A 17,489-nucleotide genomic window follows, 5' to 3' on the forward strand; every position below is an offset into this window, starting at 1 on the left:
GAAACAGGAATTTACAGAAACTGCAAAAAAACGTGACAGAAGTATACTGACATGTTCTTCACTGGCATAGTCCAAAATGCTCTGGAGGAGCTGCCGCTTGGTCTGCGGGTGTCTCCCCGTTCTTCTCCGCTACAGGAGGCAGGGGTTCTTCCTGCTCCGATCAGAAAGTGAAACTGTTCTGAGCCCGCAGATGTGGCAGGCCCCAGCTCTGCGCACTCTTCCAGAGCTGAACGCGTGTTGTTCTGCTCCTTGGTGCTTTTATATCCGCTGGGGTTAACCTTCTCCGCAGCTATTTCTCTAGAGCGTAGCACGGTGCTCTCTTTCCTTCTGCTCCACCCAGCCCAGCATGTTGCCTTTTCAGCACTTCTTACAATACAAAGGAAAGGTTATTAGCCTCAGATTTGTTCTTCCCACGTGAAAATATTTCTGCAGTTCTTAAAATTATAGATCAAGTCTTGATAATACTTTACTGCTTTATTACTTTACTTTTACCCTTTATTTTACTTAGGGGGTTTAACTGAACATTTGCAATATCGGTGCTGAAAGTTTCTGTTTTCTAGTATCTCTGATGGAGTTCTGTAGCTACTATCACATCAGCTATGCTTAGGTCTTTGTAAAGTAAATTTTTCAGTATTTAGTGTATTGTCAGGCTGAAAATTTGGGACAGAATCTTAAGGCAGACTGGTTCATGTTGAGGGGAACATGGTAAATCAATTACCTATGGATTTTAAGAGAAAACACTCCTGCCTTCATCATTGGGTATTGCATATTCTCTGACGAGGGTATGAGATATAATGTGATGTGATTTGCCACAAAAATGAATTAAAAAATTCTCAAATAGTAAAAAAAGGAATATTCTTTCATCAAAGTATTCCAAATTCATCAATTTCACTGCAGTTCTGAAGGGATACCACAATGTTAGCCATTTCAATACAGTACTTTCCAAAAATGTTCAAAACAGTTGGTGGAAGATAAGATGCGGTCTTAAATCCAGAAGTCAGTAGAAATGCTGATATTTTGGATGTCTGTTTGGAATCATTGGCTTTTATCACTCCTGAAATATTAAATGCAGAAGAACAAAGCTACCTGTTTGGTAAAATTCATGAAAATGTGCACTGCCCAGTTCATAGTGGGTACTGCTGCAAATGTATGTGGTTCCTTGTGTACTGTGTCTGGACTGGGATGGAGGTAACCTTCCCCATGGCAGCCCTCGTAGTGCTGTGCTTTGTATTTTTATCTAGAACAGTGTTCATAAAGCACTGATATTTTGGCTGCTGCTGAGCAGGACTCACACAGCATCAGGGCTGTCTCTCCAACCTCCCTCCTGTCACTGCCCAAAGGCCAGTAGACTGAGGGTGGGCAAGAGGGTGACTCCAACTGACCAAAGGGATATTCCATACCGTATGATGTCATGCCCGGCATAAAAGCAAAGAGAAAGAAAGATCTTTAAGTTTCTTTGAAGGCACTCACAACTTCACCCAGCGGTAAATTTTCCCATGCATAATCCTGGATTTGATCATACACTGATGAAAAAGTATATTATGCTGTAAATAATATGTGAGTTTTGTACATATGCTAATTGTCCAAAACCTGACTCTTTCCACTGTGGTCTGATGTATACAGCTAAGGTCATTACTCTTACCACAGAATCACAGAATGGTTGAACTTGGAAGGGACCTCTGCAGGTCACCTTGTCCAAAGCTCCTGCTCAAGCAGGGACACATAGAGCTGGTTGCCCAGGACTGTGTCTAGATCATTTTTTAATATCTCTGAGGACGGAGACTCCATGACCTCTCCGGGCAACCTGTGCCAGTGCTCAGTCACCCTCACAGTGAAGAAGTATTTCCTGATGTTCAGATGCAGCCTCCTGTGTTTCAGTGTGTTCCCATTGCCTCTTGTCCTGTCACTGGGCACCACTGAAACCACCAGCTGGCTCTGTTCTCTTTGCACCTTCCCTTCAGGTATTTATAGACATTAAAAAGACCCCCACATGACCCTTTTCTTCTCCAGGCTGAACAGTCCCAGCTCTTTCAGCCTCTCCTCAGAGGAGAGTTGCTCCATCCCTTAGTCATCTTCATGGCCCTTTGCTGGACTCTTTCCAGTATGTCCATGTCTCTTATTGGGGAGCCTAGAACTGGACACCGTACTCCAAGTGTGACCTCACCAGTATTGAGCAGAGGGGAAAGATCATCTCCCTCAACCTGGTGGCAGCACTCCTCCTAATTCAGCGCAGGATGCCATTATCCAAGGGCACAGTGCTGGCTCATGTTCAGGGCCTTTTCTGCCCTGCTTTCTATGTTGGTATTTCTAGTTCTAAGCTGCTGTCCAGCTGGGTAACCACCAGCATGTGTTGGTACCTGGGCTTGTTGCTTCTCAGGTGCGGGACTTTGTACTTCCCCTTGTTGAACTTGATGAACTTCCTGTCCGACAGTCTCTCCAGCCTGTCTAGGTCCTTCTGGATGGCACACAACCCTCTGGTGTATTAGCCACTCCTCCCAGCCTGGCATCATCTGTAAATGTGCTGAGGGTACACTCTGCCCCATCACTGAGGTCATTAATGAAGATGTTAAGCAGGACAGGACCCAGTGTTGACCCCTGTGGTACACCACTAGTCACTGGCCTCCAACTAGACTTTGCGCCACTTATCACAACCATCTGGACATGGCCAGTTTTCAACTCGCCTCACTGTCTGCATATCCAGCCCATAAATCAACACCTCATCTGTCTTATGGGGGACAGTGTGAAAGGCCTTACTGAAGCTCAGGTAGACAATATCCACTGCTCTCCCCTCAACTACCAAGCCAGATGCTTCATCATAGAAGTTCATCAAGTTGGTCAAGTGTGACTTCCCCTCAGTGAAGCTACGTTCACTACTTCTGATTATTTCCTAATCCATAATGTGCCTGCAGATGGTTTCCATGATTAGCTGCTCCCTCACCTTCCCATGAATGGAGGTGAGGCTGACCAACCTGTAGTTGCCCAGGTCCTCCTTGCCTTTCTTGAAGGTGCAGGTGACATTTGCTTTCCTCCAGTATTTGAGCACTACTTCTAGTCACCATGATTTGTTGAAGGTTACCAAGAGTGGCCTCACAGTGATGTCTGCCAGCTCCCTCAGCACTCTTAGGTGCATCCCATCAGGCGCCATGGTCCAGTTTGCCTAACTTTTCTCAGACTTGATCCTTTCCCACCAAGGGTACATCTTTCTTGCTCCTGGTCTCTGGGTCCTGGGATTCCTGAAGGCTGGTCTTGCTAGAAAAAACAGAGGTGAAGAAGACATTCAGTACTTCCACCTTTTGGTTAGAAGGAGAGAGAAGATTCGTTTCTGTGTGTCATGCTGTATCCTCATTTTAAAGTCCATCATATGGTAGCACTTCAGCTTACCATGGCAAGTTGTAATTACTGCTATTCTGTATTCCACTTATTTATTCTTTATGCATACTTCTTATTTAGGATTCCACCAACCTACTCCTCAGTTGGCTGCTGCTTACCTGATTGGTATGGAATTGCTTCAGTCGTCTGGACTTTCCTTTTTCTCTTTCATACAGTCTCCGAAACGCAGCTCTCACTCAAACTTATTGTTTTCTCTGTAAATTTCTGTAGCAAGGCCAAGTTTAGCTCTGCTATTTCTGCACTTAGATTTTAATATATTCTTTTATTCTTAGAAAGTTGATTGATTTCCACACTTCATCTACAGTTGGCGTCAATGAATAAGCCATGCACGTTTGGTTGATCACAATAGTTGGCACTAATGAATATGCCATGTACATTGGTTTGGTTGACAATAGTGTAATCTTTCTGTGTGGATTTTTAATAATTATATATATATATAAATATGAAGAGAGAATAATGTAAAATTTCTGGTAAAAATTTGCAGTGAGGCAGAAAATGTAAATATATTAAGTCTGACCCAAAACAAACAAAATCTTCACATTTTCAGAGAAGATAGTGATGTTAAAGATCACCATTGGGATAAAGGCAAGGCGGTGAATAGAGTTAGTAGCATGGAGTGAAAGTTGTGGCTACTGAGGCAGAAGGAGAACCCAAAGCATAGGTGCATTTACAGGTTGGAACAAAAAGATCCCTATTCCTAACTTTGAAAATGGTGGCATGATACTTTGCAGGTCTTGCAGCAAGTGCTTTTAACAAACCCTTTGCTTCAGAGGGCTGAAGTGACTGGAAGATAATATATTAAAAGTAAGATGTAGTAAAAAAAATAATCTTGGCAACTGCAGGCCCATTAATTCAGTCTCGGAAGCATGTATGTACGGGTTTAGAAAAAAACTGTGAAAAGACATAGTGCTAAATGAAGCGGAGAATAAGACTCCCATGTGTTTATACTTGGAGTGTGTCAGAGTAGTCTGACGGTTTTCTTTGTCCAGATAAATGCAGTAAAATACATGATATGTCAAATGATTATTAAAATAATAATGGAGGAGGATTAGTCCCAAGAACTTAGATGTGGGAAGAGATAGACTAACGGGAAAAGACAGCTATGAGAGTGTGGCGAATGAAGAGAGGTATTTCACTGATCCTAAAGGACTGGTTTGTGGAACAGAAAATAAGGTGCCCAGGCAAAATGCACTGATGGCAGAAAGCAGAGAAGCACTGACACTACGAAGTGGTAGTGGGGTACGTGTAGAGAGATGTGAATAGCTTTGAAGACTGAGGTGTGAAATACAGGGATATTTCCTAGAACAAGGAGAAAAGTCGTAACTTGTAGGCTAACAGCAAACTTCAACTCTGTAGCAAGAGGTAGCCAGTTGGAGACGAGAGGAATAACTGTGTGTACCAGATGATCACCAAGGTACTAGTGTATATCAGAAAAAGCATTTGTGTGGTATATAGGCAGATAAGAAAACTCTTGGATGAGAATCTTGTGAGACCTCTGCAGACCTTCTCCATCCAGCCCTGAGTACTTGTTTTCACGAAGGACAGAATCAAAGTGGCACCAGTATGGAGAAGGAAGTTGATACTGGCATGCGATCTGCAAAGATGTTTGCACAAGGACAGACTTCACACGTGTAAGCGTACATTTCACAGCACAATACATAGGGTTACGTGAGAAACAAGGTAAATTGATCCAAGCAGATGTTGTATTTATGGAACTAAACTACTTTTGCTGGTCCAGCCCAGCTTAGGCATCTCTACAGAGTACTGCCTGGTGCAGTGGTTGGCTTATTTAACCTTGAAAAATGAAGCCTGAGGGAGAATACTACTGCTTTCCGTGAATTCATTATAGTGCAGACCCCAAGGAGAAGGAAATCCTGTTTAACCTGAGAGGCTTCCAACAGAAGAAAAAATAGATATAAATTGACCATGAATAAGTGCAGGCTGGAAACTAGGAGAGGGCTCTTAACTAGCAGAGGGGTGATGTTCTGAGACAGCCTGCTGCTTGGAAACAGTGGTACAAAGTTACTTTTCTTCACAGAGGAATGTATAGTTTTGTAAATCATCTGGTTTTATTCATTTATAGTTTAGTGTTGATAACTTAGGTTGTATACCCAGGTGCTAATTTCCTTCAAGTAGTTGATAGGTAATTGTCTTAGAGTTACAAAGGAATTGCAGTATCCTTTGATTAATCCACTGGGTAAGTGACTGTCAGATGGGAACCTTGTGAAAGATCTTCCTGCTCTTTAACAGAAGTGCATTGATTTATCGTCTTTTAATTTTTAACTTTTATTTTTTCATTTTGTCAAGAGGAGACTTGTGAGTGATATGCTATCACTGTAATTTTGAATGTGGCACTGAACACAAGTTAGTGAAAGTAGCAGCCTGCTTGTTATCCCTTAGTTAAATCATTTCGGGTCAAGCGTGATCACCTTGACAAGTACCAGGAAGAAGCGTTATGCTATAATCTCGGCATAGAACCAAATAGTGGGTTACAAAGATTGTTTGAAAAGGGGTGTTTAAAATCATACGATCTCTGTAAAAAGAGCCCTGAACAATTGGTATCAAAAGGAACACATCCAATATACACTTTTATTGTTCCAAATGGGAACGAGTTATTACAACAGATGGTACATATTTTGCTTATTAAAGTAATAGGTTCATTACTGCAAAAAGATTGCCCACTACAGTTAAAAACTAAGTGAAGTGCAGAAGATGTGAGGCAGTTAGGCCTAAGGAACAATTTATTTGGAAGGTGATTTTTTTGTACATTTCCCTAACTGCCTCAGATAATACGGGGGAAAGGTCTGATCAGTGGTCTGTGCTCCATGTGTTCCTGCTAAATTGCATTTTAAGCTGTAAGTGCCAAAGTAGCCAGTGTTTGTCAGAACAGCATAGCTGAACTACAGTTTCCTCTCCCAACATTTCAAAATATGGTCTGCCATTTGTTTGTGTTATAATCCAATTCGTATTTGTATCTTCTGCCCAAGATGCAAGGTAAGAATTACATGAAAATAATGTAGAAATCTTTCTTTGCCTCTTTTACCTTTTCAGCATTTTTTTAATCTAAAAAACTAGTGTTATTACAGTGAATTCTTAGCTGAGTGATTACTTCAGCCATATTGCTGTTTTACTTCTTCAACAAAAGTCGGTGTCCATGAATAGTACAAAATTTTAGCAAATATTTGGACTATTCACATTGTTTTGGTTGGAAAACTGTTGACATAGCAAGATACTTCTCCTTTTTAATATACAAAAAAATATTTTTCTTGAAACACAGGAACAGGCTAGAAATTATAGTTTCTTTGATTACAGATGCAAAATGCTTTCAAGCCAACATTCAGTCCAGAAGATGCTAAAAACATGTTCCCATCAGTCTGCTTTTGTGTTTTCATCCCTTCTTTGTCTCTATATGTAGTCTAACAGTCTATCCTTAACATATACACACGCCTTCAGTGAAAAAAAGGTGGTAAAAAGGTGGTAAAGCCTCTCCACCTAGATGTGTCTTGTATTTTGCTTGTCGTAAGTAGAAGCATTTGCTCCAAGTTTTAGGAAAAGTACTGCTGGTACTGTTTGAGCTAACTGGTGCGATGGGGTTGTTTGTTTACACAAACATTTCTTGTGTTTATCCCTAATGGAAGGCAGCCATTGCACACATATTTCAATTGTGTTTAACCCACTCCGGACAATGGCATTTGTTTTAGCAGCATCAGAATTTGGCAAATAGCAGTCTATATTAGGCTGTGTGTTAACCTCTTAATAACTGACTGGTTATGTGGCCATGGTTAGATTCCACTTCCCAGCAGAAGACTGAAGAACCACACATAAAGCACTAAAAGTATGTTTTTTCCTTTAGATAATGAAATGCATCTTACAATTGGTTTTAGTCCAGATGTTGTCCAGTTGCTCATCCTTATTCTTCCATTTCATCATGAGATGACACTGTCTATCTGTCAGTATACAGACCCTGCCTTTATAAGGGTGGTTTTATAGTAAAGGGAGTGTGTTAAGAGTTATCCAATACCATACATTTAATTTTTTGTAAATACAAACTCCAGGTGTATGCCAAATCATTTGGTATACTTTAATTCCTTCCCCATCTCATCTCCTGATTTTAGAAATACATAAAATCAGTCTGTACAGTCCACAAATTGCAATTACTAACAAGTCAATGGGCTGTTGGTCATAATAGTAGTATTCCTTGTAAAGGAAAGGAAAAACCATCAGTTATTGCAGGTGTTCAATAAGTAAATTGAGCCTTTCTTTATATGAATACTTAAATTCTTTAATAAAGAACTGCTTGTAGAATGATTTCGTCTGTAAAGAAATTCACAGAAGACAGAGCTGAAAGCTTCTGAGTTGTGTTTTAATTTTAAACACTATATTGAAATTGTTTAGCAGCATTCATTGCAGTCAGGGTTGGAATACCTTTGTTGCTTAGACAATACATAGGCTACTTATCCAGCCAGTGCACAGTCCTCTGACATTTGGCATGTCATGGAAAAAAACCCTTATATCTGCCTTGTGAATGTGAAATTAGAAGAAGAAATGCTTAATCCCTTTTGTCCAGTATTGCTATATTATGTGATGGAGTATAATAATGCTACGTGTCTGACAGTCCGAAGACAGTAAATGCCTCTTGAGTTTGTTAGTATATAAAATTTCTGGCCTTACTGAAATCAGAAGATAGCGTCTCTTTTTATTTTATGGAGGAAAATCTCCACCCTCAGTTACAAAACCGGTCTCTAATGTTGCATGGCAGTTATTGTGTGGAATAATATTAAACAATAAATATTCAGTCTGTCTAAAGTCTTTTCAGATGTGGTTGTAATGGATATTAGATTGTCTGCAAAAAGTTTAAAGCTAATCTTGTGGCTGACAGTGTTAAAGGTTCACTGTTTTTGGGTGAATATTAAATGTCGAACTTATCTCTCCTGAGTCTCTGGAACAGCGAGTGTAAATTTTACTTCCAAACTGATTTTTTTGTTATTATTATTAAATTAATAATGTGTGATGCCAATATGATTATATTAATTTTTCCCCTGCAGATTTCATTTCTGGCCTCTGCTTACATGAGCCAACATCTTTCAGAGGAAAGCTGCTCTGCCCTTGCATCTGTTACCCATTACCTTTACCTCTGCCAGTTCAGCTGGATGCTGATTCAGGTAGGTCTCTCAGTCCTTTTCACCCTCTCCCCAAGCCTCTGTGAAAGTAATGGATACTTAGACTGTATTTCGGTTATATCCTAGTATATGTATCTCTGCAATTCAATGCTACTAGAGTGGCAAAACATTAGATGGTCTTTATTAAACCTACAGTGTCACAGCTCCAAGGGTAAATATTCAAACTATAAAGACTTTTGCCAATAATATCCATTATAACTGTGTAAGGCTTTCCACATCTCACTTTATCTTGTAGAAGTTACTGTCTCAAAACACTGAAAAATTATTTTTATCAGAGTTAACGGCTTTTCTAAGCATCTCTTATTTGGTCTTTTGAAACACTCTCTTACAGGTGAAATATAAGTGTAAACTACACTATATTTTCTGAGTCAATAGCTTTTACTCATTCGACTTGTATAATATGACAAACATACCTTCATAAGTTTGCAATAAAATAAGGAGTATATACATTCATAAATATTGCCACAAGTTTCATATAGTAATAGAATCATAGAATCATTTAGGTAAGGGAAAGGTCCTTAAGAACATCGAGGCCAACTGTTAACCCAGCACTGCCAAGTCCACCACTAAACCATGTCCTGAAGTGCCACGTCTTCTCCCCCAGGGATGGTGACTCCACTGCTTCCCTGGGCAGCCTGTTCCAGTGCTTGACAGCCCTTTTGGTGAAGAAATTTTTCCTAATATCCAATCTAAACCTCCCCTCGTGCAGCTTGAGGCTGTTTCCTCTCGTCCTGTCACTGGTGACTTGGGAGCAGAGACCAGCCCCCCCTTCACTCCAGCCCCTCTCAGGCAGCTGCAGAGAGCGAGGAGGTCTCCCCTCAGCCCCCTCTTCTCCAGGCTAAACCCCCCCAGCCCCCTCAGCCGCCCCCCAGCACACTTGTCCTCCAGACCCTGCCCCAGCTCTGTTGCTCTTTTGACACATTATAGAATAGTTAATGGTGTAAAACCCAATTGAACTAATGTGGGACACCATGAACATTCTAATTTGTTATGGGGAATTACCAGCTATAACTTAGTCAAAATAACAACAAACAGCTGTGAGGTTACTTGGAAAATACGTTATCATGCTCTCGGTCTAGAAATGTGTGTTTAGCACTAATGTGTGAATTATGCAATTTATTATTCTATTATTTTAATGGGATTTGTCCATAACACATTTATTATAGCATATAGCTTTATACATGCAGCTCTGAATGTCACCATACAAATCCTCCAATATGCGGTTCGTCAGACCAAACCCAGAATTGCAAATTAGGCTATACCTAACAGTGGCGTTCTCTCCCAGTGATGTTCATTTGGTATCTGGCACTTTCCTGGGATTATGTCAGGCTCACTTTCACTGAGAACCCTAGCAGCCTTTCTAACAGCTCCACTGTGCTTGTTGGTCTCAGCAAGCTGCAAGCAGATAGTCTGTCACATTCGCTGCTGCTGCAACTGCTCGTAAAAATGGAGCGGAGAGATCTAAACTGCTCTGTCTTTAGTGATACTAGTACTCTTTTTATTCTTGCTTTTCCTGAATTTATACAGTTAGCAAGATTAAATATTCTTTCCAGTGGGTGTTACTTTCTACTGTCTCAATACAGAATTTTTTCTGCTCTATTTCACCTAGTTTGGCTTATGACTTTCTCTTAGGTTAACTAACTTAAAGTATTTTGTGAGCTGTGAATTATATTTGTCTTTACAGATGCTTATTCGCTTCCTTCCTAAGTTGCTTCAAATGTCTTGAACATTTACTATTTTGGACAGACAAAGTAATGCCTTTATTTGCCATTTTACTGGGATATCTCATGTTTTGACTGCGCGGTGCCTGATAGTGTTTCATCTTCCCGTCCTACACACATTACACTAAGTCACAAAAGGATTTGAATGCTTGCTCTTCCAAGGATTAATCACTTACAATGATAAAAAATTGTATGGCTCTTAACAGTTGGTCATTTTTATGGCTGTAGTTGAAATCCAGTGTTATTTTTGTTGCAACAGACTTTGGCCAGGTCCTAAAAAATTACATGTCCCCTTGCATTTAGAGGAGCCTCAAGTCTGTGTTAGTCGTGAAGACTCTTCATGCAGATCTCAGGGGACAAAGGTGCTTGAGAGGGAATCCTTTATAGCCTGCTGAGTGATGAGCTGCCAGGAACAAAGCTCAAAATAAAGGGGATTGCCCATTTTTGTAGGTGCATGTCCTCAGCTGTGAATAATTCCTGAAGCTCAAAAGACCCAAAAGGAAAGAAATGATCTGAAAATTAGATCAACCCAGCCATCAGCCTCAATTCCTCTTGACTCAGAATAGGTCCTGAATTTATATTTCTCATTGCAGAGTGAGGAAGCAATGCCAGAGCACTAAAGGAGTGCTGGGGACATCTCTCTGCTTGAATTGGTCCCCATGGAAATATTAGCAAAGCTTGTGGATTGAAGGGAAAACCAGACTGATCTGGGAAGTTTAGATGCTACTGCTGTGTAAATGGCAGATCTAAATGCTTGGGAAATGGATGTTCGTATGTCTCAGCATGGTATACTTAATACACATGACTTGATTTGGAAGGCAGAATTAATAATGTATTTATATTTAAGTGGGACTTAAATAATTTCTGCCTGGGAAACAAGAATCACAAAATAGTATCACTCATGCAGTCGCTCTGCCCTCTGTGAGGCTGCGTAGCATAGTGCATATGCTTGATCACTAGCTCATTTCATACAAATCTGCTAGTGTCAGTCTTGATCACTGCATACAGAGGTGGGGAAATGTGAAAATCAAGTGTAAGCAGCGTACAGATATGAGTAGATATGTGGAACTGAAGCATCCAGAAACTCCAGACAATTTTAAGTGATCAAAAGCTGGTGGAGCAACATTTCCAGGCAACAAAAGTCTATAGGAAAAACAGGTTTAACAGGACAGTTGGACCTATGGAGGTGAAATTCTGTAGTCCAGATCAAAGATCTTAACTTTCTAGACTCTAGGACAACTTCCTTACCTTTTTGTCCAAATCTTTCTGCCTTCTGCATATTGCTAGGTATAGAAATTTTACTTATAATTTAATTATATTTTAATAGTGGTTACAACAACAAAATCTGTAGCTTCTTATTCTGGTTCTCTTTCCATTTTTAGCTTCTCGTGTTTGTAGGCTTACATTCAGTATCAGTATTTGTAATACACACATAGATACTACCCACATATTGACTGAAAAGCAGGAACTGAAATGCATTCCTGAATGCAGGAATGGGAAGGACCTCAGAGATCACCTGGTCCATTTTCAGAGTCAGAGCAAAGGCCACAACAAATCATCCTTGCTTGCCTGATTGTTCCTGTCCCTGTGTATTGCCTTGTCTTGCTTCTTGGCTTTCATAAGGAGATTTCTGTAAGTGGCAGGATGTTGATAACATTATCCCATTTTTTAAGGATGAGGCATTCTTGACTGCAGAAGGAAAGGAGTAAGCAAGGTGCAAATTACTCTTTGTGCCGCAGAGCGAGCTTACCCTGAAATATTTGCCTTATACTAATGTCTGAAATTCAGAACTCTTCATCCTGACAAATGTCCCTGCATACAAATGTAGGTTGCTACAGCATAAGCCTGTATTTTCAAATGCAGTCTGTGCTTTTATCTTAGGATCACACACTAAGGATGCCTTTCTGCATTCTGTTGTTCTCCCCATGACAAATCTGTAGTACGACAACCATTTATCAGGAAAAAATGTCGTCTTCTTTTAGCATTTTCTAACTTGGTACCAAAAAAAGTTACAAAAAGAAAAAAAGTCTAAAGCTGTCTTTTGAGGAAAAAACTAAAATTGTGTAGTTTTCAATTGCCAATTCTGACACAGAATAAAATTACAGGAAAATGTGGACCTTTTGTATTTTTTGAGCTTTTGCTACAGTGGAGTAAATCAACAGCAAAAGTGGCAGTTAATAAGCAAACCAGTGTGAATGTCATGAGCTTGCTGTCACCCATATGTGAAATCTCCTCCTTTGTGGATTTAATGACACCTTAAATTTTCTACAAATTTATTGCAGACTTGTAAGACAAGCACTTCTCCTACCATAAGTTTAATGCTTATTTTTAAGAATGATTTATGGACTGCTTAACAGCTTTGAAAAAGGAATTGTATGAAAGCATGAAACCATCCCAAAAAAGAAAGCTGGGCCATTCCTAAAAAAACCGATGGGAAATAGAAGTTTTCCCACTGAGTTGGGAAAGACTTTATTTAAGTATTTTGCAGCTAATATTTACCAGATATCCACAGATTATTACTAAAGATAAATGAATTAATAAATAAAGAAATAAACAAAAGCCCACCAGTTTTGAGAAGGTAATTTCAATTAATTGCAATAAAAAAGCTTCACTGAGGTTTGCATTGTCTCAGTAGAGCGTTATTTGAATTCATAATTGTTTTGCATTCTACATTGGAACAATCACAACTTGTACATTTGTTCTTCCACTTGAGCAGCTGGGAAATGGACTGTATGCTTTATTCTTCTGTAGAACTGGTTGTTGTTGCAGCATGGCAACAGGAAAGGATTTGCTAAAATTAGCTCCACTGTTTGTATTTCATTGATTAAATTTTGGAACATCAAAAGGGGTTGAAGAAAAGAACTTATAATTATCAAGATAGAAATGTCACTGCGCAGGAAATGGTGAACTATCCAAACCCCTTTACATCTTTGCAGCAGATAAAGCGTTCTTCTGTGAAAAATGAGGTGAGATAGGTAAATATGGCTAAACACACAAAGAGCAAGGACATGAGGTACGATTTCTTAGAAAGCAATCTCAGCTGGATGACTGAGAACAATGTTCCCCAGATTGTCAGAATTAGTAGAACCAACAATCCCTGAGCATAATGGCATAAATCAGCTCAAGGATTTTTCTGTCTGGAAATGCTTGCAGTGAAGCGCAGCCTAGTCAGCACTACAAGGGCATGTAATTTGAAGAATGTTTATTGGCATAAGGTGACAAAGAGAACCTTGAATGGGTTTTCAATCCCATGTAAAAGTTAAGAGGCAAAAGGACATTATAAAAGAACGATCAAATCTTTCCACACACCAAATTTTTTTTTTCCAAATACCATTTTCATCTGCTTAATGTTTTTTTCCTGTGAATTCCCAACAATGGAATTAATATTTTTTTCTGTGTTCTTTCAAACTACAGAAGACAGTTACAATTATATGGTAGGATTTTCCTGTGTTCTTTTAAGGAAAACAAACTTTGCCTTTGTTCCACAGCACCAATCACCAAATGAAAATAAAAAAGGCCGTAATAATTGCTATATAATTAATATAATTACACACACTGGACATATTTATAAAATGTCATTCTCTAAGGGAGCATTTAAAATGCTTACTAAACTAATTTTTTCTGAAAACAAGTTGTTAGCATATGCAATGTGCTTTATGATTCATGATAGAAAGTCTTGTATATTCATGCTATATAATCACAGAAAAAAACCTGTAATTATAATTAACTGATGAGACTTACATAAGGAATCCACAAACCACTAATTAAGTACTTGATTGTGAAAATTCAGTCTGCGTGAACAAACTGGTAGACAAACCCTTGGCTGAGGGGAATCCACAAAATTTCACAAACACATATAATCACTTTGCAATTGTCTTGGCACTGTATACGGATTTTACCTATCCTAACAATAGAGAGCTGCAAATTAAGCATATAAATAAACATTATTGTATGAAATCCCTGTGTAGACAATGGAGAGAGATGAGTACGGTTGGGTAAAGATCAATGTGCCTGAGGATGCCTGCCTTCTCTCCGTTGACTGTCAGGATAGGCCTAGAGGCATGAGCTTGAATTAGATGCCCTCTAGACAGAAGAAGTCAAAATTAATCCCTTGTTCACCCCATATAAAAGGCCAGAAATAATTATGTAACATGCAGAACTGTAGCTGGCATAATATGTTTGAAGTGGAGGAAGTGAAGAAATATTTTGCAAAACGTATTTTTATTATGGCTAGTTTAGGTGTTTCTTAGACCTAACCTGTGTGTAGATGTGCATAAAAAAAGGCTCAGCACATAGGAAAGTGTTTCCACCATTAAACTCTTAAAGAAAATGCAAAGATCAAAGCAAAGCTCTAAGTATTTTGTTTTACTTGAAATGTTTCCTTACTCTTACTAACAGTTTTTTCAAGAGTTTTCAACTATTCCACTTCTTCATTTTGATTCATATATGGTTTAAATTCTTAGTTATGCCATTTGATGATGAGTTGATCATAAGAAGACCCAGATTGTTGTAGAGATGCATGTAAATTTACAATCACTTGTTTGCATTTTTTTCTCAAACTCTTATACAATTATTGCACAGAATCACAGAATCATTGAAGTTTCAGGGGCATCCTGAGACTGTCTAGTCCAACACCCTGGCTCAAGCAGGGTCAACTAGGGCAGGTTGTCCCGGACCATGATCTGTTAGGTTTTGATTATCTCTAAGGATAGAGACCCCACAACCCCCCTGCACAGACTGGCCCGCTGTTTGACCACCTGTACAGTAAAAAAGCTTTTTCTTGCCTTCAGGTGGAATATCATGTGTATTAATTTGTGCCCGTTGCCTCTCGTCCTTTCACTGGGCACCACTGAGGGGAGTCTGGCTCCCCCTTTGTGTCTCCTTCCCATCAGGTGTTTATATACATGGATAAGATCCCCCTGAGCCTCCTCTTCTCCAGTCTGAACAGTCCCAGCTCTCTCACACTCTCCTCATAGGAGAGATGCTCCAGTCTATAAATCATTTTCATGGCCCTTGGCCATGGGCTCACTCCGTGTCTTTGTTCTACTTGTGAGCCCAGAACTGGGCCACAGTCAGAAGCTCTGAAGGAGGTTAATGCATTTCCTACAAGAAAATGCACAGAGATGAACAACAGCATAAAAAGATTCAATACAGATCAGATTTAGCAATATTTTATGTCAGTCTTTTCTGTGAAGGTATGGAAATCCAAGACGAAAGCTACTTTTGTACCATAAAGCTATTTCTGCGCTCCAAAAATAGTGTTTTCTACTAAACAGGGTGTCCCTTCCTCTCTGATAGTCTAATTCCAGATCTAACAGTTATATAAATAACCATAGCTCTTTTATAATCAGTCTCTTTTGATTACTTAAGAGAACAAAATGAGAACAAAATATTTATGTTGAAAAATGTTTATATATACACATATGCTGGGACAGAAATATGCTGTATTATGACTTTCAGAGTGATTTGTTTTTTGGGATAGCTAATCATCCACCAAGTCTACTGATTAATATTCTGCATTATTCTTCAGGCTGTTAATTTCTGGTACGTTCTGGTGATGAATGATGAACACACAGAGCGGCGCTATCTGCTTTACTTCCTTTTGAGTTGGGGGCTTCCAGCTTTTGTTGTGATCCTGCTTTTAATTATCCTGAGAGGAATCTATCATCACAGCACAGCACAGATTTATGGCCTTGTCTACAGTGATCTGTAAGTTTTCCTTTAAAAAATCATGAGCTAGCTATTGTACTCTCTATATTGTTTTATATTTAATTTGTTTGCACGTAGAGAAGGGGATGTGCATACAGCCAAACGCAATAAGGGGCATGGGGATTCCTTGTTTGGTGGAGATGCAGCAAGTGTGTCACCCATATGCAATGCAGCACTTTCTGTGCAACTGGGCTTTCCTCCAGTTTCTCCGCAGTTCCATCCTGGTCTCAGCATTGGCAGATCCAGCTCGAGCATGTCTGCTTTGTGGGTATATTATTTATTCTTTTCTGAGACTGTGCAATTCCAGGGTAGAGGCTAGAAATGGCTATTGCTGCAGACGTGAGCAGAAGAGCGTGTTTTGTTTCCATTTCAATTTTTTGTTTAAAAAAACATGACATCAAACCAAGCCATAAACCCCTGTCTCTTAGATTATAAAATATATTCTTTGCTAAACAATGTTACTACATTAACATGTCAAATATATTTCCTGAAGTATTTCTCCTGAAATATTGAATACGTTTTATTCCAAACTGTTCCAAATTTAAGCATGGCTGTAATGCCAATAATCAACACAGCCCTTTCAAAGCTATAAATAACCTCAGAAAACTGTCCTAATTAAAGCAGTACATCTTCTTAGAACTTGAGAGATTTAAGTGAAAGGTATATAGATAAATATTTTTGTTCTCCTTCCCTACCTCTTTTACTCTAGCCCCTTTTCTGGCAAAGCTGATCTATGATAATAGCTGTTCTAGGATATGAGGCTATTCTGCTTATTCACTTTGTGTCATAATTACATGCTTCATGTGCAATAAAGAGTAAACAGACAACTTCTTTTTAAATAATAGAAGAGTGTACAAATTCTTTTTATGCAAACTTCGTATGATGGTGCTTGCAGAGTAGACCCAGAACCGGAGAATATCCCTCTGTCTTCAGTAAAAGAGGAAGATACAGTGTACATCATTCTATTACAACAGAACAAAAGTCATTACAGTGTTTTTTGGTCATACAAAGGGAATTGTTGTGAGAAGTAGATACTGGATTTCAATATCCGTGTGTTAGAGTACATACATACACACATATATAAATGCATTTATAAATATTCCTTGTATATACATGTATCTGTGTATATGTGTACAGTGCGTGATAAGCAGGAATACCTGATTTTGACCTAAATGAGCTATGCTGGGTACTGCAAGCTGTCTAGCCGTGTTAGCCAAGGTTTAGTCCCACGTTAATAGACACCGGCTCTCTGCTCGGAAGAGCATGTGAGGTCCACAGTAGCAGACCATTGCTGATATTCACACTACATCAGGGAGTGCTGCATAGCTCTCTACCATCCCATACATACAGATATTTCACAGAACATGGCAAACCAAGAGTATTGTTCTTTCTGGTAAAATGCTTCTCTGTGCACAGTAAACACAACAAAAGTGTGTAGTATAATCAAGCCTTCTGATTGCAATCAGGCAGTGGGCTGATGTATGATCAT

The 17,489-nt window shown here is 39.3% G+C and overlaps 1 protein-coding gene across 1 annotated transcript in view; it reads left to right on the forward strand.

The window, feature by feature from the left end:
• Positions 1-17,489, forward strand: part of ADGRV1 (adhesion G protein-coupled receptor V1) — a 285,841-nt gene that overhangs the window by 190,226 nt on the left and 78,126 nt on the right. The window contains exons 86-87 of the mRNA XM_064439564.1: positions 8,436-8,552; positions 15,822-16,000. Coding sequence (XP_064295634.1) covers positions 8,436-8,552; positions 15,822-16,000 — 296 coding nt within the window. The remainder of the gene's footprint in view (positions 1-8,435; positions 8,553-15,821; positions 16,001-17,489) is intronic.

The sequence above is a fragment of the Phalacrocorax carbo genome, chromosome Z (genome assembly GCF_963921805.1).
Source record: "Phalacrocorax carbo chromosome Z, bPhaCar2.1, whole genome shotgun sequence".
In the NCBI taxonomy this organism is placed as follows: domain Eukaryota; kingdom Metazoa; phylum Chordata; class Aves; order Suliformes; family Phalacrocoracidae; genus Phalacrocorax; species Phalacrocorax carbo.